General features: G+C 50.0%; 1 protein-coding gene across 3 annotated transcripts in view; it reads right to left on the minus strand.

The window, feature by feature from the left end:
- Positions 1-2434: 2434 nt before the first annotated feature.
- Positions 2435-25173, minus strand: part of ripor2 (RHO family interacting cell polarization regulator 2) — a 45561-nt gene continuing 22822 nt past the window's right edge. For all 3 annotated transcript variants that reach the window (XM_035429957.1, XM_035429959.1, XM_035429958.1), the window contains exons 5-22: positions 24937-24960; positions 24368-24421; positions 17509-17658; positions 16979-17042; positions 16497-16540; positions 16054-16179; positions 15324-15472; positions 14678-14807; positions 12766-13386; positions 12035-12201; positions 11067-11232; positions 9071-9203; positions 8804-8965; positions 8176-8355; positions 7657-7859; positions 7402-7485; positions 6567-6657; positions 2435-4878 (exon numbers count right to left, since the gene is read on the minus strand). In XM_035429957.1, coding sequence (XP_035285848.1) covers positions 4778-4878; positions 6567-6657; positions 7402-7485; positions 7657-7859; positions 8176-8355; positions 8804-8965; positions 9071-9203; positions 11067-11232; positions 12035-12201; positions 12766-13386; positions 14678-14807; positions 15324-15472; positions 16054-16179; positions 16497-16540; positions 16979-17042; positions 17509-17658; positions 24368-24421; positions 24937-24960 — 2649 coding nt within the window. In that variant the 3' untranslated portion in view covers positions 2435-4777. The remainder of the gene's footprint in view (positions 4879-6566; positions 6658-7401; positions 7486-7656; positions 7860-8175; positions 8356-8803; positions 8966-9070; positions 9204-11066; positions 11233-12034; positions 12202-12765; positions 13387-14677; positions 14808-15323; positions 15473-16053; positions 16180-16496; positions 16541-16978; positions 17043-17508; positions 17659-24367; positions 24422-24936; positions 24961-25173) is intronic.

Below are 25173 nucleotides of genomic sequence, written 5' to 3' on the forward strand. Positions count from 1 at the left end.
TTGAAAAATTTTGGAAAAGTAATGGAAATGTATCTAAAGTTGCTAATTAATCCAATCATAAAAATGGTATGTATAGTAATAAAACGTAAAATTTCACGTAACCTTCGCGGTATTTTGGTGGTGTGAGAAGTTAATTCGGTCTGGCTCAGTCTGTTTGCAGGCACGCCCAACAGGCACCCTTCGTCTAATGTAGCAGTCAGTTAGTAAACGTAGGCCCTACTGTGCCAACAATATGCCAGGGAAGTGCAGCTTCAATAATCTATCAGGGCTCGAAATTAACTTTTTTATTTGGTAGCACTGGTGCTCCCAATTTCAAAAAGTTAGGAGCACCCACCAAAATGTAAGGAGCACCAACAATATATGCAATAGATTTTTTATTGATAAAAAACGACAATATAACAGTACGGTTTACAAGTAACAGTAAAACTGTCACGCCTAAAATGTGTCGACTCTTCAAGGAATTGCGTGTTATGCATTCAACCGACAAAGCGCTTCTCGTCACATTAATACCGCTAATTAAATCAACCGCCAGTAAACTGCATCGGAGAAATTAGCTGTTTCAACCGGGTCGCTATACAAAACACTACGTTAATGTTTCAAAAAAATGCCGTAATCGTTCGCTTCAACTTTTCAGCTTTCGATAACGCTAATAAATTGAACATAAACTTTTGTCTTCAGGTAACATAAGTAAACGCATTAGCTCTCTGTGTCGCGTGACAGTGGTGCAAAAGGGAGTGATTGAAGGCTAATATTAACCAATTTAAAATCAGCATTAAAGGTAAGAATGTCAAGCTCACGATTGGTTAGAAGGGTCACCGTCAGCTCACAAGGCACATACTGAGTACATACTGAACTAGCTAATGTACAGAGGAAGAGACTTTGCGACCACCAAAATTTCGAGCCCTGTTTGAGACATTAACAAAATGTTAAACTATTCGAATTAAAATATGAAAGAATGTATCTAAGTGTGTCTGTCTGGTGTTTATTTGTTTTAGAGAGGCACCATATGTTTCAGATACAGACCTGATTTTACTAATTTTAAATCGTCCCGCTGAGATAAAGTCATTTGTTTTGGTCATGGAAATTCAGTTAAAGGTCGTGGAGAAGTCATGGAAAAGTCATTGAAAATCATTGGTGAAAAAGTGTATGAACCCTGCCTTTAGAAAAGGCTTGAAGCCTCTGGACATAGATGGGCTTGAAAGCCCATTTGTGGTTCTTTCTTCAAAACGAGCAATTTGAGGGTTCCAGTTTTGTGGTTAAGGGTTTTGTTGAACGTGTTCAAAATAGTTCTTTGCTAAATCAGACTGGTACTGCTCATTCTGAAATATTAGTTGCACATCAGATTCAAATGGGATTCCCAAGGGCACAGGGATTCAAAATGCCCAAGTGAATACGAAACAAATGCCACATTCAGGTTAGACATTCCATTATTTTAGTGTTTTACGAGGGGTTAAGAAATTTCTGCCTTCAATGCTGAATAAATGAAAGCCTTCATGAAAGGGGGGTTGTGAATTTAACGGCCCCCCAAGGCCATCGCTGTTAGCCGTCCCCGCTCTCTGCTCAGAACAGCTCTGGGGCTTTTTGCCCCCAACCCAATGTGCAGACAAGTGACACGACCACGGCTGCTGGCAAGGAGCAGGGCTCTTTGAAACAAGCTCTTCAAAAGGCAGGAGCGCGTAGGGGTCGTCTGGGTGGTGCAGAAGCCGGTGTGGGTACGATTCCTGATCGTTGCATTAGCGACTCCTACTGGTTGGTCGGAGCGCCTGTTCAGCAGGGAGGGGATCTAGGGGAGATAGCGTGAACCTCCGCACGTGCTACACTCTCCCAGTGAAACTCCTCGCTGTCAGGTGAAAAGAAGCGGCTGGCGACTCCACATGTATCAGAGGCTGGAATGTGGTAGTCTCCACCCGCCCCAGACCGACAAAGGATAGCGCATCAACCAGGACTGTGTGATACACACGGGGAATTGGTATAACAACTAAATTGGGGAGAAAATGGCAACAACAAAAAAAGGCAGGAGCGCGGAGCCATCGACCAGGAACCAGAGCGAAGGCGCAACGGCTGTCATTGAGCAATGCGGCTCGCTCTTGATAAGTAATCTCTGACTATGCAAACCGCAAGGAAGTCGGAGAGAGAAACACGCCGATAGCTGGAGGTCACATCAGTTAAGACAGGTCATACGCTTTCCCGCAGCCTCTTAACATTCCAGCCTCACAGGCCCCTGTTTGTCCCGCAATTTGCCTCAGAACAGGTCGACAATGGAATGCCTTTGTTTCGCGTGTCTCTCTCACCTTGTTTTTGGAAGTTCCCACGGGTGGCAGAGAGGGAAGAGCTGCAGGTTTTTTTTTAGTCTGAAAAAGGCGCCAACTCCAAACGCAACAGGCATAGCTGAGAAACGCTTAACGCAAGTTAATAAAAGACACGTTTCTTTACATGGAATTATGCAAAAATAAACTTTATTGCCACTTTTAATGAGCTGAACGAATACTGAATCGTGAACCCAAAGGAGAAAACGACAGTAATCAGTGCGGCAAAAATCATTCGGACCTCCACAATAAATCTACCAGATTTACTCCATGTCTGACAGATTTAAATAGTCAATACTGTAGTGAGTGGACTTGAATTTCAATTGATATGTATTACTGGCATAAAAAATGAATGTTTTTTTTGCAGCTGTAGAGAATATTTAGACACTGGAGATGTTTAAAGGGTCAATAGACATGACACTCCATTTTGTATTGTGACTTTGAATTTAGGTTCATGCTGTGAGACTTGGATATAAATATGGTATATAAAAATTGTAACAGGCCTCTTTATACCTCTGTGAAAGACAGTGTTACCTTCAGAAGTAGCAACAGAGAAACAATATTAACCAAAATATTTCCATATTAAATAGAATTCACAGTACAAAGAGGGAAAAAAATTGCAGCTCTGTTAAAGAGAGTACGAGGTCTGTTCAACTTATCCGCAAAATGAAAATTCCTAAAGTTAGCTTTCATCTCGCACACATAATGTACACATTTCTATTCAAGGTTTATATAAAACTACATGGTTTTGTTACAACATAAATACTGCTTTAAATTATTTTTTTTCCAGGTAATGCTATGGCTTTTTGTCTTATTGTTATATTCACATCTAAATTGCAGTTGCAACATAAATTATTTTTTCATCTCATTTCCTTTTCAACAATGTTACAGTTGAATTAATTCATAGCCATTTCAGGATCTGCCCTTGAGATTTCATGATGACATCCTTTGGTCTTTCGCCTATGTAACTAACAGAGAAACATATCCACAATGGTTGGGCAAAACAAAACAGAAATGTACCTCAATCTATTCAAGAAACAAAATCTACAAACCAGCATGTTGTATTCCCAGAACAATAGTTAATTTACAAATAAGGTGCTGGTGAAGTCCTTAAATTAATTACGTTAACTGAAGTCTCATCTCGGGATGAAAGTTTAAAATTAATCTAGGGAAAAACGACATGGTCTGCGTACAGAACAAAATCAAGGCGGAACTACTGATGAGTCCTGTTTTCTCACAGGAAAACAGAGGACATTTTGTTCCTGATAATAAACAGTGTATAATTATGGACAGGAACGTGCGTTAATATAAATGCGCAGCTCGTAGGCAGCTCAAATTTCATGTGTACCCTGAAGCTTTTTTCTTTCTTTTTTTTTGTAAAAAGGGTTAAAGTATCGAAATACTCGAGCGTAAAAAAAAAAAAAAAAAGACAGCAGAGAAAGACTGGTCGCGGTAAACGTCTCAGCGGTACGGTTACAGTAGGCACACGAGCTGAATGGATCACGCAGCTTTTTGACTTCTCTTCCCCCCGCCCCTGTGCTAAAGGCCCCCCTGGTTCCAGACGGGCTCCGGAGACGAGCTGTGCACAGGCCTCAGTGCGCCGGGCGAGAGAGGAGCTGTAAATCACTGGGCTGCCTGAGCGGTAGCATTTCAAACCCCTCCCGCTCTGCTCCGAGCGCTCTGACAGACGCCCAGCGCTCCGACACCGGCCGGCCAGCCCTCCCTTTCCACCGAGGGAGACCGGGCGAGCGACGCTCAGGGGCGGGGGGGAGGGGGACGTACCCATCAGAAGAGAGGCCGGGGTCTGCGTTCCACACCGTCTCAGAGCAGGCAGACAGGCGCAGGGTCTTGCAGACAGCAGGTAAGCTACACCCTTTCGAACCACCGCAGGCCCTGAACCCCCTCTCCCACCCTCTCCTCCCCCCCCCCCCCAAAATGAGTCTCTGAGACACCACAAGCAGAGGCCGTGAAAACCCACAATACATGTTGACAAAAGCAAATAAGAGTCCATAAAAATCCCTGAAACTGAACGTTACGTACCGGAGAAAACAAAGTCAAGTACCGCTTCCCACATCATACAAACCACTGTATAATGTCACAGTATTTACAGGCCTCTGGTAACAGCAGTGCAATTTTCAAAGCGCACAAAAATAAGTAAAATTCAAGAATATGAGCCGCTGAAACGAATAATTAATAACCGCAGTAATAATAATAACAATGAGGACAACCATAACTATAGTAATAATTAATAATAAAATGCTTTGTGCAGACAGAAATGGCTTAATAGTGGTCAGAATGAACACCAAATCATGTAGTCCAGTCTGTGAATGAAAGGAGCCTTGGGCATGTCCTAGACCCCCCTGCTAGGCCCCCCCGGGTCAGTCCAGCCGTAGCCTCTCCAGGCCTAGGACACTGGAGAGGGCGGCGGGGGGAAGGCAGGAGGGGTCCATGCGATCCTGGAACGGGCCATCTCAAAAGGCAGTGGTGACGGCGTTCCCTCGCCGCGTGCCCAGGCGCACCATCTCCCTGGGCACGGTGTCCAGCTGCTCGTACGCCAGCCGGCCCTCCTCGCCTGCGGGAACACCAGCGGGCACACGGCTTTAACCACACTGTGCGAAAAGCCCTGCGTGAACAGTGCTTCCTATCATTACATACAGATATACATGTGTGTGCATGTTCGCACACACACATAGTACAATAATGCACACACAAAAAAAATACAACAGAATACACATATACACATACAAGCATACAAACACACACACACACCTACACACACACACACACACACCTACATGGTGGGCAACAAATGCACACATACACACTTCCACCCTCGTGTTTGCCACACTCATACGCCTTTTGAACTGTGTAAATACAGAAACTTGGACTAATTAAATTCTGCCAATACCAGTCTTCTGAACTAACTCTAAATGAATGCTTACTACCAATCTATTTTGACTGTAGGCTTAGTTATCTTCCTTATTACGCAAAGCCAGCATGCTAGATAAAGGAGTTTCACACATTTATAGAAAGGCTTGCATTTGCAAATGATATAAGGCTGTGTATCTCTGAAGAATCAAATATACAATTATAAATGACAGTGCAACAAGTTGTGTAAGTCATTCTGAATAAGAGCATCTGCTAAATGCCTGTAATGTAATGTAATGTATAAACAGAACACTGAACGGAGGCTAATTTTACTGTTTATATCAAACAACCCCAAGTTTGAAAAGCAGCCCCTTGAGGAGAGACGGGGGCGGCTCCATCATCACGGGGAGTTCACAGGCTCTTAAATAAGGGCGCTGGGGGCAGAGCCGGGGGCTAAACGGGACCGCATTCCTCCACAGGCACTCGCCCGACCTCTCTGCTATTCACGTGTGCACCTGTCAGAGCCGGAGCGTGGGAAACGGCCCCGAGAGAGAGAGCGCTGAGCACCTGCGCCCGCCCGCCCCGCCCGCCCGCCCGCCCCCCCGCCCCCCCGCGGCACAATGGCCGCTTCCTTCCACGGAACCCGGGTTCCCCTGAGCGACAGCGGCTCCGCGCCGCGAGCCAATCCTGGGGCGAGCGCAAACGTGATGGAGCAGGAAGGAGAGGGACTGCCGTCTAAGCCTCAGACCCGGGTCATATACAATTACGTATTTGTATTTGTATTTGAAAATGTAGTTAAATGCATATCTGAAGTACTTTCAAATACACTTACACATGAAATCCTGTGTATTTGATTTATTTAAATTGTTCTCACGGAAAACCAAATACTTTCCCAAATAGTATTTTAAAAAATCATTTCCTTTAAATAAACGCTTTCCTGGGAAACCCACTCCCGGGAATACTTTTTCAAATTGTATTTAAAGACTTCTAAAAATACATTAAAATACAAATACAATTTAAAAATATTTTTAAACATTTCTGTGATAGACAACAGAACTGACTGAGCCAGCAACAATGTAGGCTTCATACTGAAGGGGGTATCCCAAGTACAATCTTTGTGAGTGGCCCTCAATGTGATGTCAGCGAGTTATAATACTGAGGGCACTCCAGGGGAACTACTAGGTGCTAGGGGTCGAATTTGGATTGTGAGCAAGGGTAGCCTGCGTCGGCAATTTTAAACAACCCATGCGCTGCCTCTAACAGACATTAGCCTAAATGCCCGTACATGTCTTTGCACATTTAGAAGTAATTAAAATACTTTAAATATGTATTTGACCCAGGTCTGCTAAGCTAATATCCTGCACGTCCAGCTATTGTTCTGTCGGCGCTCACCGAGGGTGAGGAGGGTTTCTATGGCGACGTGGCGGAGCTCTTCGTCGGCCGAGTCGCACAGCGACACCACTGCCTCGACACTTTCATGGGCCTGAGAGGGAGAGAGAGAGCGAGAGAGAGAGAGGGAGAGGGAGAGGGAGAGGGAGAGGGAGAGGGAGAGGGAGAGGGAGAGGGAGAGGGAGAGGGAGAGCGAGAGAGAGAGAGAGAGAGAGATGTCAGAACGGTACTGCGTGCCTTAACAGCTCAACACAATTGAACAGACAGAAGTCCTCCAATTTTACAGCTAAAATGTTTTGCTTTTTTTTTTGCCCAGTCACAACCAGTAGGATCACCACTTCCTCTGTGACAGCACATATTAACATCATTTCTTCACCACTGAAAACTTGCAGACGGGCTCTCTCTACTGCACAGCAGGACAGTTTACACAGGCAGAGGGCAGCAGATTTATCTGACCACAGTTAACTGGGCCAAGACCATTGATCCAGGTTGAGCAATTACAAAAACAGAAATATACTACGGTAATTCCTTTAAAACACCTCAAGCAAGACCAGCATATCCTACAAAATAAGGGTCCAACATAACAGGATATCCAACAGATAAAAATAAGTACATAAACATTAATCATACAGAACATTAATACAAAAATAATAAGCATTTATGGTACTGTTGTCTTTGATAGACCACCAGTCCTTCAGGGTACATGTATATAGTATTATTAGACTGTAAAATTCCTATCTTATGTAAATCAATACTTATATTTTTGTGCTGCTCACACGACTTAGACAGCAGACAAAATGTATGCCGTTTACATGAGTTTCCACCTCCCCACACTGACCTGTAAGCAGCTGAGAGCGGCGCAGGCTCCTCTCTGCGCCTCCACCCCTTCCTCCGACAGGGCCTGAGTGTAGCCCTCCACCGCCTGCACAAGCACACGCCGCGATTACTTCTGTCCACAGGGGGGCGATCACGTAAACTCTCTAATCTACTGTCTACTTTGACTCAATCGAGAAAAACTACATTCAAAGCCCAACATAGGAAGCAGCACATCAGTTGTGCTTGCACGTACAAAAGGGGGCGGGGCCCGGCTTACCTTAGACCTGAACGGGAGGTGGGCGGAGGCGGAGGAGAGGAAGGCGGCCGCGGCCTTGCTGAGCTGGGGCGTGTCGGCGGTCAGGAGCGCCGCCAGGGCCCTCAGGGTCTCCGGCTGGGGCTTCAGACTGGACGCCGTCACCTCCGCCAGCTCCCTTAGGGCCCAATCCGGGTCACCGGAACACAGGCTCTCCACGAACACAGCTGAACAGGACACAGCACCACAGCACAGTCAAGTCAAATATTCACTTATCTAGAGCGCTACATTTGGCCTTGTTGGAGTCTCAACCCAAATGACAGATTCTCGTTACTGTGAAAATCTAATAATATACTCTACTTATAACATCTACATTTCCTTGACCTTTATTTCAGTCATAAAATAATGCATGGAATTATATACAGAATACACACAGCATGTACACAATATTCTCAATAATCGCAGGAGATGAAAGGACGCATCAAACCCAGAACTCTGGGACTGCCCGCTGCAGCGTTTAATGCGACGGGCCCGCACCGCTACCTTCGCGCGCCACCTGCAGGAGGTGCTCCGCCATGTCCGTCACGCCGTGCGCGGAGGCGTAGCTGTGGAACTGGAACACCGTCAGGACGTCCTGGGACACGGCGGGGGGCGAGCCGCAGGGGGAGGGGGAGGGGCCCGGCTCGGTCCTGTCCATCATCTCATTCACCAACCGCCGGATTACTGCGGGACAGAGACACAGAGATCTCAGGATCAGCGTCCCTGAATATCACAAGCCACAAATCTCACACTATAATCACTATAATCACTGATAACAACACCTCTTAAATATTTGCACTATCAACACTTGGAGGCCCTTTCAATGGAAACATTTTACAATCTGTATTTGACATAAAGCTCTCAAGAGAGGAACAGTAAAATCTTTTTCTCAAAGCCCTCAGCCAAAGAATGACCCTGTTACACAGTGGTCTGACTGCTTTACCACAGACAGCCCTGAGATACCCACAGTACACATGTCTGTGAGACATGCCCAACATTAGCTTCAGTGTGCAGTAACCTCAGGATCGGCTCATGCTAGCTTGCAGGTTCAGAACAGGTATCTCAGTGGTACAGTTTACTTCAGTGGTACAGTGGAAGAGCGGAATTCGGGGAGAGGCCAGCGCGTTCCTACCTGAGTCGGCGGTGTGCGCGCGGCTGGCCAGCAGGGCGGCGCTGAAGCTGCGGTCCATGTGCTTGACCGCCCGGTCCGCCGTGGTGTGGAACAGGCCCCCGGAGCCACTGCAGGCCGTCCACAGGGAGAGCAGCGCGGGCTTCTCCGCCAGTCCCACGACCACTGAGGGGAGCAGGGCGACACACACAGGGGGCACACGAGTCACACGCTCGCCCGGGCTCAGCGTTTCGATTTCAGCCCTCTCTCCAGCACGCCGGGGCACCCTACCGTCAGCTGCCGAGACCGCGCCCCCCAGACGCTCCGTGCTGATCTCTCCCACCTCCTCCAGCAGCTGGGTCTGAGTGGAGATCTTGTGCAACCAGGCTTTGCGTTGCGTGGGGCTCCCCCCGGTGGACAAGAGCTGCAAGCACACACAGTCAAAGAGTCAAAGAGTGAAGACTGTTGTAAGACTCAAATCCTAATTATAAGGGCTTGAAGACAAGGTGAAAAGTTTTATAAGCTTAATCAGAGTTTTTCCTGCATTGAAATGTCTTAGGTGGACCGATTATGTGCTTAAGGCGTTCATAGGAGAAATTTAGCAAAGAAAAAACTATTAGTTAAACTAGAAATGGTCCTTGAATTTACGGGTACAATTTGGTCGTGAATGATACTGCATTTTAAGTTGTTAAAGTTTTTACTGCATTCAAGTTTACGTGCAACATTAGACATGCTGAATTAACAACGTTAGAATCCGCTTAATTGCATAAAAGAATTAAACACAACCAAGTGTCCGCTAGTAACGTGATTTTCAACAGAAACCGCCCACCCACGTAGCGGTTTTTTTAGCGGGTTTATGTATTTATTGGTTAATTGTCCGTTTTTTACGCCAGATCTGCCGACTTTTAATGTATATTTAGAAGTTACTATCCGATATAGTTGGACATAATTCCATGAAAATATCCAGAAATGCGGAAACGGTTTATGCAAATATGCGATCTCTTTACAACTGAATGCATGAGAAACGGTTCGTTGCTAATTCTATGCAAATACCCAAATTATGCGATCCATTGTGCAATTAAGTGGATTCTACAGTCGGCCTGGTAACACAGACTGTTTTTGCCTATCTGTGCAGATAGAACAGAGAAATAAAATACTGAAAAGCTTTTAACGTTGTGTAGGGTGCCAGTAACACTAGTTAACTAAAAGGATGGTGCAAGCATTCTTTGAGTGACGAAAATAAATGCATTTCAAGACACTGCACTTCCAAATACCATGATTCTTGTAGACACCCTCACAATGTGTAAATATTTCAGTATAGGCTATATTTTACCCCCAACTCTGGCACTTACAATATGTAACCCTTCAATAAATATTTAAATTGTTTCAATTTTTTATTTTTGTCACACGTTTCACTTTTTATAGCCTACATCTCGATGCATTGTGGTCTCTTGAAGACCAGAACTTTACATTTTAAATGAACCTAAATATAAGAAGAGTTGATGGTGGCAGTATAGCTGGACAGACGCTGTCACACAATGTCGCCACCCTAAGCTCTGTTTGGAGCCAGGAAAAAAACCCTCTTAACCCAACCTAAATAAAAGCATCAATGTCAGTTATAGTCAATTGTACATTATAATAATAGTTCCAAAGTTTTTTTTGAACTGTTACAACTATGCTTAAAATAACTGTAAGCAACAAAATTTATTTTGGCCATTTGTTTTTCTTAAAACGAATTAAATATACACAAATGGATGAACTGTGAACACATAGGTATATAATAAATGCACGGCGTGAGTTTGTGTGTGTGTGTGATGGGTACACATCTTATGTACAGACCATATATATATAGACACATAGCATATGCGTGTTTATGCATGGTGTGTACACATGGTATGTGTGTATGTATGGTATGCACATATGGTATATATGTGTGTATAGATGGTGAGGTATGTGTGTGTATGGTGTGCAGATATGGTATATATGTGTGTATAGATGGTGAGATGTGTGTATGTATGGTGTGCAGATATGGTATATATGTGTGTATAGATGGTGAGATATGTATGTATGTATGGTGTGCAGATATGGTATATATGTGTGTATAGATGGTGAGATATGTATGTATGTATGGTGTGCAGATATGGTATATATGTGTGTATAGATGGTGAGGTATGTGTGTATGTATGGTGTGCAGATATCGTATATATGTGTGTATAGATGGTGAGGCATGTGTGTATGTATGGTGGGCACACATGGTATATGTGTGTGTACAGTATTCAGTGTGTACCTGGACGAGGTGGCTGCAGTACTGCAGGTGAATGATGATGGCGGTGTCCAGGCTCTCGTTGCCCGTGGTGAGGGGCAGGGGGCTGCCGGCCACGCTGTTCCCCACTCCCGTGTCCTCTGTCAGGGCCTCACTCAGGTGGCCCCTGGCCTCTGGATGCTGCCCCGGCCTGTTCCGTTACAGAATAGGACAGAACATGCGGTCACCACAAGGGGGCAGCAGAGCGCTTCTTCGTCTCTCTCACAGGGAACAATAAAACAGCACTGCAAGTGATATGAGCACAGTGCATATGAACAGCTTGGGAAAATGAATAACACAGTGGTCAGTGAAGGTGTTGTGCATATGCTTAGGCTAGCTACAGTACATACAAATACAGGGAATTACATACAGCTTTCATATCAGCTAATATCCTCAATGAATGACCAATTAAAAGATGATTCTCACAAAAACAAGAGGAAGCATCATGCAAAACCCACTGCACTATGGTGATGCTTCCCACAACCGAATGCACTGAGTGGAGGGAGAGAGATAGAGAGGAGAAACAGAAAGAGAGATTGAGAGACAGAGAGAGAAGGGGAGACGTGGACATCCACACAGAGGCCCAGAGAAATGGCTACAGCACAGGCACACACAGCCATGTCACAGTCCAGAAAGAACCTACGCCAGGCCGGCAGCCTGTGCCACACAGGGCCTGAGAGTCACACTCTGAGCCCACCGCACACACTACAGAGGAGACAGGGGGAACGGGGGGGGACAGGGGGACAGGGAGGAGAGAGACGAGGGGGGGGGGGGGGTTAGTCACAGACCGAATGCACAGACACACACACGCACAGGGACAGGGACACCCCCCACTGCGACCGCTCTTCCAGGCGGGCTGCCGGGGTTGCAAGCAGCGTTAAGTTAGAGGGTGGGGGGGGGGGGGGGGGGGGTGGGCGGCTTGCCGGGAGGGGGCGGGGCATGCAGATCCTCACCCGATCCTCTCCGCCTCCATGTCGAAGAACACGGAGCCGGGGAGGGCGTCCTCGCCCGTGTCGTCGTCGTCAAAGTCTGAGGTGTTGAGGAAGTCAAAGCTCTCGAGAGCGCTCTCAACCGTCAGACTGAGACTGGAGGACCGGCTCCTGTGGGCGGGCGCTCGGCACTGAGGGGAACACAAGATCCACCCGTTTAAGACCTGGGCCCCGGGGAGGGGGCGGGGCATCAGAGGGAGAGGACACGCCCATGCGTAGCACGCATCCTCAAAGCACAACTGGACCCTCGCCATGTCAATCACATGGAAAAGAAATGAAATCTGCCAAAATAAATTCCTTTTAAATGAAATACCTGATTTAATATGGGCTGGAAGAGTCACAATAGCACAAGAGCCTGGAATGTATTACTTGCACAAATATAAAACTATATCCCTTGTGTACCCATGTGTAATACTACATTCCATATTTCCCCTTACACCTACAATGGTATCTCACTTTGTGCTGTAAGACCACATGTTGACTAGTGGCTTCGCATCAGCACTGTTAATTCCCAAAATCTGTATGTATGCACCTATGGATACGATCATCTGCTAAATGCCAATGTACGTCGACTTAAATCTCCCATTTAAGGTCATAAATGAAAGTATATACTTTTAATGAACTAAAGTGTAAGTTTATCTCTTTACACGAGGGGTGTAAAACATGGGAAATGGCCATCACAACGGGAGGCTGACCTTCAGCAGGTCCTCCAGACGCATCACTTCCTGTTCCAGGTCCTGCAGCTCGCGGCACACCTCCCCCGGGCTCTCCAGTCTGAGGAGCAGGCTCTGAATGGCCTCCTCCAGGCTGGTCTCCAGCGGCCACCCGCGCCCCGCCTCCGGCCCCGCCCAGCTGACGCCGGCCTCGGGCAGCACGTCGGCCGAGGTCAGCCTCCGCACCAGCTGCTTGGTCAGGCTGCCCTCGTCCGTGTCCAGCTCCACGGGCTTCAGCTCCGAGCCCTCGTCCGGCAGCAGGGCGCCGGCCACGCCGTGGTCCAGGAACACGTCCTCCGGCGCCACGGCGGACAGCTGCTCCGAGCACAGCGACGGCGAGCCGTCCCGCTCCCACTCCGACTCCGCCTCCGTCTCGCTGGCCGTCTCCGCCCCCTCCCGGTCCGGCTCCTCCCCCTCCCCGGCCCGCCGGAGCGGTCGGGGCTGGCGGTCGCCCTCCAGGGGCGGGGGCGTGACCGTGATCTCGGGGGTGGACTGGCCCGGGCTGGGGCTGGACCGGGCCGAGTCGGTGAAGTTGAAGGAGAGGCGCTTGCACTCGGGGGCGCTGCTCTCGCCGTTCTCAAAAACGTCGTCGGGGAGGACCGACTGTCCGAGATAGAGAGAGGGAGGGAGGGAGAGAGAGAGAGAGAGAGAGTCAATCAAGACAGGGAGGACAGCAGAAGCCAGAGGTTCACTCCAAACATGCTGCTTTAATAACGAACCCCACCACAAGACCTGTCTGTCTTCCTGACTGGAGTTAAAGGGGGGGAGCGAGGGGCACTCATTTCCCCCTGCCAATCACGGCCCTCCCTGCTGTTAGTGTCCACTGCACTCGTTCCTCACACAAACACTCATGCAGGCTAATTAGCACAGGCTAGGCTAGGCTAACGCCGCACAGCCTAACAGCAGCACAGAATGTGTCTGTACCTCTGTAGGCCGGAGCTGTGTATATACACAGAATTTTCTCAATGAACCCCAGAGGTCTTAGGGGCCATTTTAAACAGGACTTCCGAAGCCACACCCATGCGAGGGAAGTCCACCGGCCGCGTCGGGCCGCACACGGCAAGCAGAGCACACGGATAGCGAGCGAGCGCGCGCGACGGGCGCGGTCCCAGCCCACCGCACTCACGTAGACCTCCAGGCTGGACTTGGGCCGCGGCCGCAGGGAGGCCAGGTCCCCGAAGGAGCGACTGCGGCCCAGCCGCTCCAGCACGGCGCTCCGCAGGGCGCGCAGGAACGAGGGCCGCTGCCGGGCCTCCGGGCGGGGCTGCCGCCGCTTCACACACAGACAGCCGGGGGGGCGGGGTCAGGGTTAGTGAGGCGGAGCCACAGGCGGGTGGACACGCACACATACTTGAGTAATGTCCACACGCACGCACACATACTTGAGTAACATCCACACACACACACACACACTTTAGTAACGCCCACACGCACACACACTTTAGTAACGCCCACACGCACACACACTTTAGTAACGCCCACACGAACACATACTTGAGTAATGTCCACACACACACACACACTTTAGTAACGCCCACACACACACTTGAGTAATGTCCACACACACACTTGAGTAATGTCCACACACACACTAGAGTAATGTCCACACACACATACATGTGAGTAACGCCCACACACACACACACTTTAGTAACGCCCACACACACACTTGAGTAACGTCCACACACACACGTGAGTACTGTCCACGCACACACACTAGAGTAATGTCCACACACACGCACGCACACAGCACTACCCCCTCACGCTTTCACCAACACGAACGCACAGCGAGGTTAAGGCGGGGGCAGGAAGAAAGCCGGCTTGTGGCGGGAAGCCACCCGATTTAGGAGCCCAGCGAGGTCGCGGCCTCGTGAGGGCGGGAAAAAGGACTCACGAAGAAGGAGGTGTCCTGGAAGGTGGGCGTCTCGGGCGTGCCCTGGCTGTACACAGACACCCGCCTCTGCAGGGCCGTGGCCTTGCTCAGGTTCCCCGAGGACAGGGTCAGGTCCTCCGCATCGAACGGACTACGGAGAGAGAGAGGGGACACACAGTCAGAGAGAGCAGCGCCCTTCCAAACCTACGGCACGGTTACGCAGTCCTTCCTCTCGAAGTTCAGAAATTCAGACCCTCGTTGGTTCCTATATCCCAGTGGCAGGGACCCAAAACAGCCCCGATGTAATTAAAATGTAGTGTTGAATGTAATTTAATTAAATGCAATTTTCCAACAGTTCTTTTCCTCTGTTTACAGGATTACTCTTCTCTCAGACACAGAGAGAAGACACGTTCTCGTTGTTAGTGTTAATCAGTTTAACCATCAGGGTCCAAGTTGAACTATGCGGTTGTTCCCTGCACTTGGACCGGTACTTCTCTCTAGGGGTTTCGTCATACTTGTTCCTGGTTATGGTTATACACTTTGTTGTACGTCGCTCTGGATAAGAGCGTCTGCCAAATGCCTGTAATGTAATGTAATGTCTCATTTTCAAACACTCTCTCAAACACTCCTTCAAAGTCCTTCTCAGCCAATCGGGCACTCCACTTACAACCATGTGACCTCCAGGTTGAGCTTGATGGTGCCGAGGTCGTTGATGTCCACGGCGACCACCTGCGGCATGGCGGTGAACAGGTCCTTGGTCTCGCAGATGACGCTGCCCACCAGGATGTGCGAGGCCAGGCCTTTCAGCTCCGACACCTGAGGGGGCAGACCACAGACAGGCCTGCTGTCACGGAAACCAAGGACTCAAACAACAAGGGCGCGGCCTGTATGGCCATACAGATTTGAGACCAAAAAATTGGAAGCAGCTTCTTCTACAGGGATTCCCCTAATTTGGTAAGAGGTTGAAAAGTCAACCTCAAGGGTCATAGGTCAAGAATGACTGGCTCCAAATTTAAAGTCCACCGAACCACTGGACAGCACTGAATTTCTGGATCAGTCAAGTACTTATACAGGCGTTTAATCACAGTGGTAGATTTGGGCAAATTAAAAAGAAGACCAAACACTACCCTTGCAAGTCCCATGATACCTGCAAATGTTCATTTCCACATACATGGACATTTCAATCCATGGATAATTATCCCGATATCCTACTTTTTAATAAAAAAAATAAATGTTTTAAAAACGAATCCTCTACATAAAATTTGAAACTGGCTTCATGCTCTCAGTAGACGCAAATGTATTTCTACAATGCTAACCTTCCCATAGGCCACACCCCCATGGGAGGGGCCTACAGGAAGAGGTGTGGTGGAGCCAGGAAGTGGTGGGAGGGGCCCTACCTTGATGGAGATGAGGTCTGTGATGAGTGGCATGAACACCATCTCCTCCCCGTCCCAGCTCTGCCGGGAGTTCACCTCGATCTTCCCCTTCAGCTTCCAGCGCTGGCGTCCGTAGCGCATGAAGATCTGAGGAGAGGAGGGGGGAGGACAGGGGCGCTGAGTAATGAGCTCTCGTATCAATCACGCTTCACCCCCTTTTGCTTGTGAAAAGATCACAAAGCATTGCAATATATCAGGTGTGTCACGTGTCTATGGTAGCTGCAGTGAAAAGGTAGATGTTTTGATGGACTGAGACCAGGGCTAGTAAAGAAGAAGGTAGATGGTTTGTTGATAGAAAACAGTCCTAGTAAAGTACATGGTTTGTTGAGATTGGTCACTGTAAAGAACGTCAGGATTTCTCACAGAAAAGGCCAAAATGACCACCTATAATAAATGTAGCTTACTTCATACTGATCTCCTGGACAGAGACGTGCAAATCCTGCCAGACCTGAGAGAGACAGACAGACAGAGAGTGGAGAAGTGCATAAGTTATTAATGTCAGCACTTTTTATACTCGTAGTAAAGTGCTAATGATCCTTAAGTGGCTCACAGGCTGCAGAGCACTGACATCATCAGTTACCCTAAACGAGCCACTTAACTGCACCCCAGTCCATAAACACACGTGTCAAGACATCCACGAGCCTTCTCACACACACACACACACACACGCGCGCGCACGCACACACACACACACACACGCACACACATACGCACACACACACACACGTATACGCACACACACACACACGCGCGCACGCACACACACACACGCACACGCACACGCACGCGCACGCGCACACGCACACGCACACGCACACGCGCGCACGCACACACATACGCACGCACACACGCTTCTTCCAGGAGGCACTGACCTCGGGGACCTTACCTTTCATCTTAATGTGGAACTCCCCCAGCAGGTTCTCCAGCTCTCCTTCAAACGTGCACATATTCTGCTCAGAACAACACAGAGCAGCGTGTCAACAGCGCTGCGTTCACACTGGGAGAGTCCATCTGGACCCCAGCCAGGACTTCACCAGGATTTACAGTAGAACCAAAGGCATGAATTAACAAGATGAAACGTTTGGAGGAAACTGGAGTGCGTTTACAGCATCCAGTTCACCATCTGCGTAGGCGCACGTGTCAGGCAGTGTGCGTGTCCGAGGCTGCGCGTGTGTGTGCGTGTCTATGGCACGCAGTGCGGTAGTGCATGTGTGGACATGTTGCACTCTGCCTGAGGTAGTGTGTATTTGCGTGTTTGTGGATTTATGACATGCTGTATGAGACAGTTTATCTGCGTGTGTGTGTGTGCGCGTGCGTGCGTGCGTACCCACCTCGCTGTACTCTCTGTAGCGACGGTTGTGTGTGTGTGTGTGTGTGTGCGTTTGTGCGTGCGTGCGTGCGTGCGTGCGTACCCACCTCGCTGTACTCTCTGTAGCGGCGGTTGACCTCGGCCAGGCTCTCCCTGGTGCCCTTAGTGGAGGGCGAGGCGCAGAAGGCCTGCTTCATCCTGCAGGCCCCGTCCTGCAGACGCCTCTGGATGCAGAAGGCCTCGTACAGCTCGTCCACCTGCGCCACAGCCACACAAACGGTCACACACCGGCCCGGGGAACCAGCCACACCAGGCCTCACCAGGCCTCACCAGGCTACACCAGGCTACACCAGACCTCACCAGGCCTCACCAGGCCTCACCAGGCTACACCAGGCTACACCAGGCTACACCAGGCCTCACCAGGCTACACCAGACCTCACCAGGCCTCACCAGGCCACACCAGGCTACACCAGGCTACACCAGACCTCACCAGGCCTCACCAGGCTACACCAGGCTACACCAGGCCTCACCAGGCCTCACAAGACCTCACCAGGCCTCACCAGGCCTCACCAGGCCTCACCAGGCCTCACCAGGCCACACCAGGCTACACCAGACCTCACCAGGCCTCACCAGGCCTCACCAGGCCGCACCACACGAAGCCTTTCAAGTCTGGGATACATTTCAGTTTAGCAATCAAAAGAAGCCCCTGGCTGATGAAATCAAAGCGGTAAACAAGTTTGTGTCCCCCTCCCCCTCTGTGCCCACGGTTCAGAACACATAACTGTCTGATCAACTGAGCATAAGCCTCAGGACCAGGCCCAGATTCGACAGTATAGTGTGTCTATTTCAGTCTCATCGGGGGAGGGCAGCATCCTCACTCGCGTCTGACTGAGGAGCGGCAGCCTTTCTCATGGTAATGCACGCTCAGCGTGTCCACTTCTGATCTCCCACTTTCCCTCCGTATTTGCTATGCTAATCCCATAGCATGGAGCGAGAGAGAGGGGGACGACAAATGGAGGGAGGGAGGAAAAGAGGTACAGGGAGGGAGAGAGAGAGACAGAGAAGGTGAGAGAGTGAAAGAAAGGAGAAAGGGGGAGACACACAGTGGGCAGGTGGGAGAGATAAAGTGAGAGGCAAGAATAAAAGAGAAAGAAAAAAAATACTTCATGGAATTCTCCTCTCCACATGCTGCATGTTGGCCAGACACCACTGACAGCTCATTACCCCAGCCCAGGTCAATGAGTTCTGCATATGGCCTCTAATCGCCAACAGTCCCCAACAAACTACATTTCCCACAATCCTTCCAGGCTTTCATCAATTCATATAAATCTTCAGATCTAAAACACTATTCATCCATTTCAAACAAAACTGGAACATCACCTGGCACGCTCTACATTAGACCTGTAAATTGAATGTATTTTTTAAGGGTTGAGGGAAAAAATCTGACTGTGGCAAACATCAAAAGGAATTTTTCAAAAGTGTGCACACAGCGCCAAAGTAAAAAAAAAAAAAAAGTGTCTGAAATATTGATGCCGCACAGTGTCAGGTGCTCATTGGGGAAAAGGAAAGAAAATGGAGGCTCGGTGGTGTTTTTGAACATTTCCGCAGCTCAGCCAACGTTTCCAAGAGCCTTTAGCGGAGGGAAAACCGCTGTGCGGAAGAGGCTAAGACGGGGGGGGGGGGTGAGGGGCAGAGAAAGTGCTGTTGGTGAGACTGCAGCCGGGTGGGAGGGGGGAACAACATCCGTGTGGTTCTCGCCTCAGTTCCCCTCCTGTTTTGTTTGAGCCCACACCTCCCCCCCCCCCCCCCCCCCCCCCCCCCACACCGCCCTGGTCGTTTGCGCTTCATTGCACTTTTGTCCTCGGTCCCAGCCTGTCACGTTCGGGTCGTCACCCCCACCCATCTCCCCAGCCGAACCCGGCCCCCCTCCCCCTTCCCCTCAGAGTCTTGCCCGTTCGTGTGAACCCTTAAAAAACATTTTTTTTCAGTTACGTCCTTAACCACCACACTCCCTCCCTCTGCCACCGCTGAACAGGTGGGCAAACTGTTTTCTTTTAACACTTCTCATTTTTAGAGCTTCGGGAAAGGTCAAATTATTCCCAGTGGTAAAACGCACGCCCCGTGGGGTCCCGTCCACCCCGGACGCCCCGAGCCTGTCTGCGCACGTGCGGCCTCACGCGGGAGAGGTATTCGGGGAATTCGGGAGGGACCGACGCAGCTGAGGTCCGGTCGGGCCACCTGCTCGAGTCTGTCTCCGGTCGCTTGACGGCGACGGCAGCGCTGACGGATTAGCCCTTAAGAATGCTGGCGATCCACGCAGGGGTACTGGGGAACGAAGGAAGGACAATTAAACTGCCTTCTTTACTTTTCTTCCTCTCGCGGACGCTCGTCTGGACCGACTTTCACCGTTTGTGTTTCACACGGCCCCCGTTTGTACAGCTGCTACTTTTGCCAAGTCAATAAATACTAAAACAAATGCTAATAAATACTTAGCATATCGCTGCGGAGGAAAGTTACTCCGTTTTAGCAGCACTGCAGCGCGGTGTTTTATCTAATCTAAACTGAATAGAGGGTTGCTGGTTTGAATCCAGTATGAAACTGCCACTGTGCCCTTCGGCAAGGCACTTAACCAGAGTGGCTTCCTTAAATATTCAGCAGCATAAATGGATGATATTGTAAAATGCAGGCCTTGTAAGTCATGCTGGATGCTTGTTAAGCAAACAAATACGTAACATCATGTTTTGTGACAGGACAGAAATACTCCAGCACTCTGGCCACTGCTCTACGCTGATGACACAGCAATCTAAAACACAGTTACTGGTTTGATCCAACACCATTTTCATACACCAGTATTAAATCAAACAACCAATCAAAGAGGGCTCTATATATCTTCGTCTTCCAATGTTCTCTTCTTTCTGTCTTTTCTGTGTCAAAGATACGGGCCCCAGATTTCACACTGGCTGTTCTACCAGCAGGGGGAGTAGTCTGAGAGACAGACAGCATATCAGCGTTTTCTCTTGTTAAAAATGAATATTTTAGGAGCAAACCAGGCTCATATTCAAACAGATGGTCACCCTGATGGAGACCTTGAGGATGTGACCATGTGACAGCAGACACATACCCCTCACACCTGACTTCTAGAGCCACTTGATGATTCTGACTGGTGATGGTGGTGGTGGTGGGTGGGGGGGCTGGAAGTAAAGAGAGGGAAGAGGATTCTACTACCCTAACAGAACAGAATCCCCAGTGATGACTGTATTATAACCATACCCAGAATGAACTACAATTCCCTAAGACGCGGTGTTTACACCGAGCCTTCGAAGCACAAAAGGAACCCAAAAAAGACCCAAGCGAACAGCATCACAAAGACAAGAGGCAAGGGATGCACAGCACCTCAGCCGCGTGTCATCTAACTGGGGCAGCAGGACAAGGCGGCGGCCGCGTCACGCGGACGTAATCCTCCTGCTGCCGCAGATACGCGTGAGATCGTCAGCTGTGCGGTCCTGGATTTGCCCCGACAACGCCGCGGCAGCGTGGAGCCGGAGTTGTGATTAAACAGAAGATTACCGAGCAAGTCCCTGGGATCAAACGCAGGCCTCCCCTCAGCAGCACGGGATTAAGGGAGGGATCGAGAGGCAAGCGGAGAGCAGAGGAGTTCTAAAAACACGGAGCAGAGTAAGACGAGTAGAATTACACAGGCTCCACGGACACCGTGATTCAGCACATTTCTGTGTGGCGCTCCACCTAACTACTATAAAACATTATCCCTCTCTTTCCTGTCGTCTATCTCTTGATTATATAGGAGTGTGTGCGTGTGTGTAGGTGCATGCATGCGTTCACGCGGCCTGTTTATGTGAGTGTGCATGCACGCGTGTGTGTGCATGCACACGTGTGTGTGTGTGTGTGTGTGTGTGTAAAATAGTAAACAGAAAGGCAATAAATAATACATAGCAGAGTAATAATGGAAGGACACACATGGCGGGAGTTCTGTGCCTGTGTGTTGGGGGGGGTCATGTGACCCAGGTTGTGTCCTTGAGTGTCAGGTTTCCGTGAGACAGCGGCAGCATGTGCGGCGGGAGTCGAGTGTCAGCCAGAAATATGATGTGGAGCCGAGCGTCTGTCCCCCGCACGCCGTCTCCTCGGGGACGGACCGGGAGGCGTGGCCTGTCGCCTCCGCGCCTCACGACTTCCAGCGCCCGACGACCGGGCCCCGCCAAAAACCTCCAGCGAGGAGAACCGGTCACAGAAGTGCGGCCGTCAATCACACCTGCGTCTGTAATCAGGAGCCCTAACAGACAGCTGTGTGAGGATGAGGACGGGGCGGACTCACGGCCCGCACGCTAGATAGGCAATCGTCTAGCATCCCCTGTGGCAGAGACCAAAAGAGGCGGGCTTTAGTCTCCAGCTGGCCCGCGCACACTTTGAGAGCGCTCAGCTGCGTCCAACTGAAGCCCTATTTATAGCGCCCCTTTGAGGAGTAATCTCAGCGCAGTGTGGCATTTGAAAGCAATGATTAAAAAAAGACACACACACACACACACACACACACATCTCAAAGGGCCCTGCCCTGCCCTCCCCTCCCCAGTGCCACCTGTCCCGCAGCTTCCTGTTTACTCCGCCCTCCTTTCCTGTTGCCAACCGACGAACGCTTTTTGCGGCGCCTGTCACAACAATCTCTTTCGCAACGCCTCTGCCGAGAAGCTGTCGGCTTCCATTAAACGCACGCCGCTTCGAGCTCGTTCGCCGCTTCGCGTCATCAGCCCGGTCTGAGCGCCGACGGCGATTACGCAGAGCGAGCAGCTGGGACGCAGACGCCGCCGGACCGGGCCCCGCGCGAGCGGTAAAACCAACGCCGCGGAAGACCGGATTAGTTAAGACCACAGCATTCCTTTGTGCTGCTGAGAGCAATAACACCAGCGCGACATGGTTTCTGTTTCCTAGCGTCAGTGGTTTTGTTTTTGGGGGGCGGTCCAGCTGTCCCGGCGGGGCGGTTTATTAGAATTGAGCCAAACGGATTACAATCTGCTGACGGCTCGCTCCCGGCCTGCAGCGGCCACGCCCACACAGCGAGAGAGAGGCGCAGACAAGCGTCGGTTAGCCACCCACGGTAGCCACCGCTATCCCAGCGGGCACTGCAGCACAGGCTGCTTTCTTTTGAGTTTTTCCCCCGTTTTTTCCCCCCACACAAAAGCTTGCATTTTCTATGCAGGTGGATGGGGGTTCTGGTTCAGAATGCGTACAGCGCCCCCATCCCCAGACCAGACCAGACCCCCCACAGGTCTGGGAAGCCACGGCAGACCCCCCGGGGAGGGACGAGATCCGCCCGAGCTCTCTCACCCCGGAGCCCGCCTCCGCTCGGCCGACACAGACGGCGCGGCTCTCCTCCCGAAACACGCGGCCGTCACACACACCCCCCCCCCCAAAAAGACCCTCATTAGCGCCCGTCGCGTGAAGCCCTTGTACGTTCAGCTATCAGATGGGCTCTCAATAGCTCTAGAGGATCGTTTTGACCCAGATTTCAGCGCTGATTCAGTCCGTTGCTAACAAAACAGAACAGAAAATAGACAAAGCAACAAAACCAAAAGGAGTTCAGAAACCAGGTCTTGGATTATGAGTCACGGTCGAAGGCTTTCGGGATTTGGGAGCGGGAGGCTTTTAAAACCGCGGAGACGGAGGACACGTGAGCCGCGGGGGAGGGGTCAACGTCAACAGCGGCTCGCTCTTCACCGGCTTCAAAGCCTCACGTCTCCAGGTTTCCATGGATACCTTTCGCTGCCCTCAAATCTCTGCTTTTGGACGCCTCCTGATTGGCTGCTGGGCGGCGCGTGAGCATCACGGCCCCGGGTGACTCACGCAGGGCCGCTCTGAGGGGGCAGTGAGGGGGCGGGGGCGGGAGCGCCCCCCCCCCCCCCCGGGGCCCTCTGCCGGAGCACGCGTGACACCGCCGTGGAGCCAGGGGGCCTCGCCGTCACCCTCACTGAGAGCACAACTCACAACATGACCGTCGCCATGCCAGCCAAAACCTGCTTCCCTCAGACGCTGTTCCAAATGCCGTGGTGAGAAGACCTCCGTTAGAGGCAACCGTCCCCTCCATGACACCTCGCTCCCCTGAAACTGTGGCCACGTCACTTTGATTCTCATTTGTTTAGATTCGTTACTCACTGTAAGAGTAATTATGCATTATTCACCTACAACAGAGCTTGCTCAGGATCAGGGGAAATGCAGGATTAGTAACTGTATTCAGAGAGCTGGGCGTACACCGGTGCCACAGGAAGGATCGAAAGATCAGAACAGAAGAACGTAAAAACAAACGAGAAGAGCGAGTGGGGGAAAGGAGCAGAGGAAGAGGAGCGCAGATGAAAGGGGGGAGCGAGTGCTCCTGGTTTAGCTCATTAAGGACGTGCAGCACAGCGGTGAAACACAAAAGAACCAGCGCCGGGCTCTGAGTTCTGACCGCCAGGTGTCCAGGTTCACTACAGACACTCGTCTGTAGTTGTGTGTAGACTGACCGTGAGCAGCATACAGAGCCACATCCTACACATACGCAGAAGAGATGGAGAGGACTGGGCCTGAACTACACTTAACCCCCGGGGGACATGGCTGCTTTCTCTGCGCTGGAGTCAGACGCGCAATACGCTCAAACTAGCCTTTGATAAAGTGCCAAGTCGCTAAAACGGGTGCTTCGGTTGTTACACTGACACAAGCGGCTTGGTTTGAAATGAGCACTGCCATTCAGCACATTAAGAGCCACGAGGTAGAAACGCAGCCAGTATCTTAATCCATGCACTCCACTACACGAGAAATATGCTGGCAGTACGAAACCACTGCTCATATTCAATATCTGACGGGCAAGGGGACAATATTTTCTAGAACATTCCAGTCGCATTTCCAAACCATCCCAGTAACGTGACCAATCTCTCATCACCCGACACCGGTGAAAATCAGGATGACAAAAGCTACACCCACCTTACTGATGTGGAATTCCAGGCGTCGAACGTATCTCTCGATGGTTTTGATTTGCTGCACAAGAGAGAGACGCACAGGAAAAGAAAGTTTGAATGCAGAGTGGCCAACAGAGGAGTTAGTTCCTCATTTCTCAAACTCATTTCTCATTTCGCAAACAAAATCGGACACACCAATATCCTTGTGTGACTTCAGATCGTTAGAAGAGTTCAATTGCTTTACATTAGAGAACACTATGCTCTGCGGACCTGAATTACAAAGTCATGCATTTTTGTGTTTTTTGTTAGTGTTAACATGAAACTTCTACACATTCTATTTTGTGCCAGCTGTTTCCCTCGAAAAAGACATTTTTAGCTCAAGGGAACTGCTCTTTTAAAAATAAAAGAAACACAGTCGAGCGCGCCACGCAAACAGGTCAGATTCACAGGAGAGCAGCGTGCCCGCGATGCTAATTCCCTTCGGCTAAATTTGGGAGCGCTTGCCCTCCCGTGCTCAGACTTCAAAGGGCTCTGTGGACCCGTCGAGCGAGTAACCGAGCGTGTGAGAACTCCCGCCCTCTCCGTTCAGCTCACCTTGTCGAGATCATACAGCACGCCCTGGAAGACAATGCAAAACAGCAATCACCACAGGCACATTAGTGCTGCCATCAGCAAAACTGCCAATAACTGACACCATAAGCAGTCCTACTACAGCTTAATATTATGTCTATCAAAGGCAAACATTGAATATCACAGTATATATAAGCTATTTATCAAAGCAATATATTATTTATTTTCATGCGTTACATGGAAATCGGACACTGATCTTTC

Source organism: Anguilla anguilla, chromosome 8 (genome assembly GCF_013347855.1).
Source record: "Anguilla anguilla isolate fAngAng1 chromosome 8, fAngAng1.pri, whole genome shotgun sequence".
NCBI classification, from domain to species: Eukaryota; Metazoa; Chordata; class Actinopteri; order Anguilliformes; family Anguillidae; genus Anguilla; species Anguilla anguilla.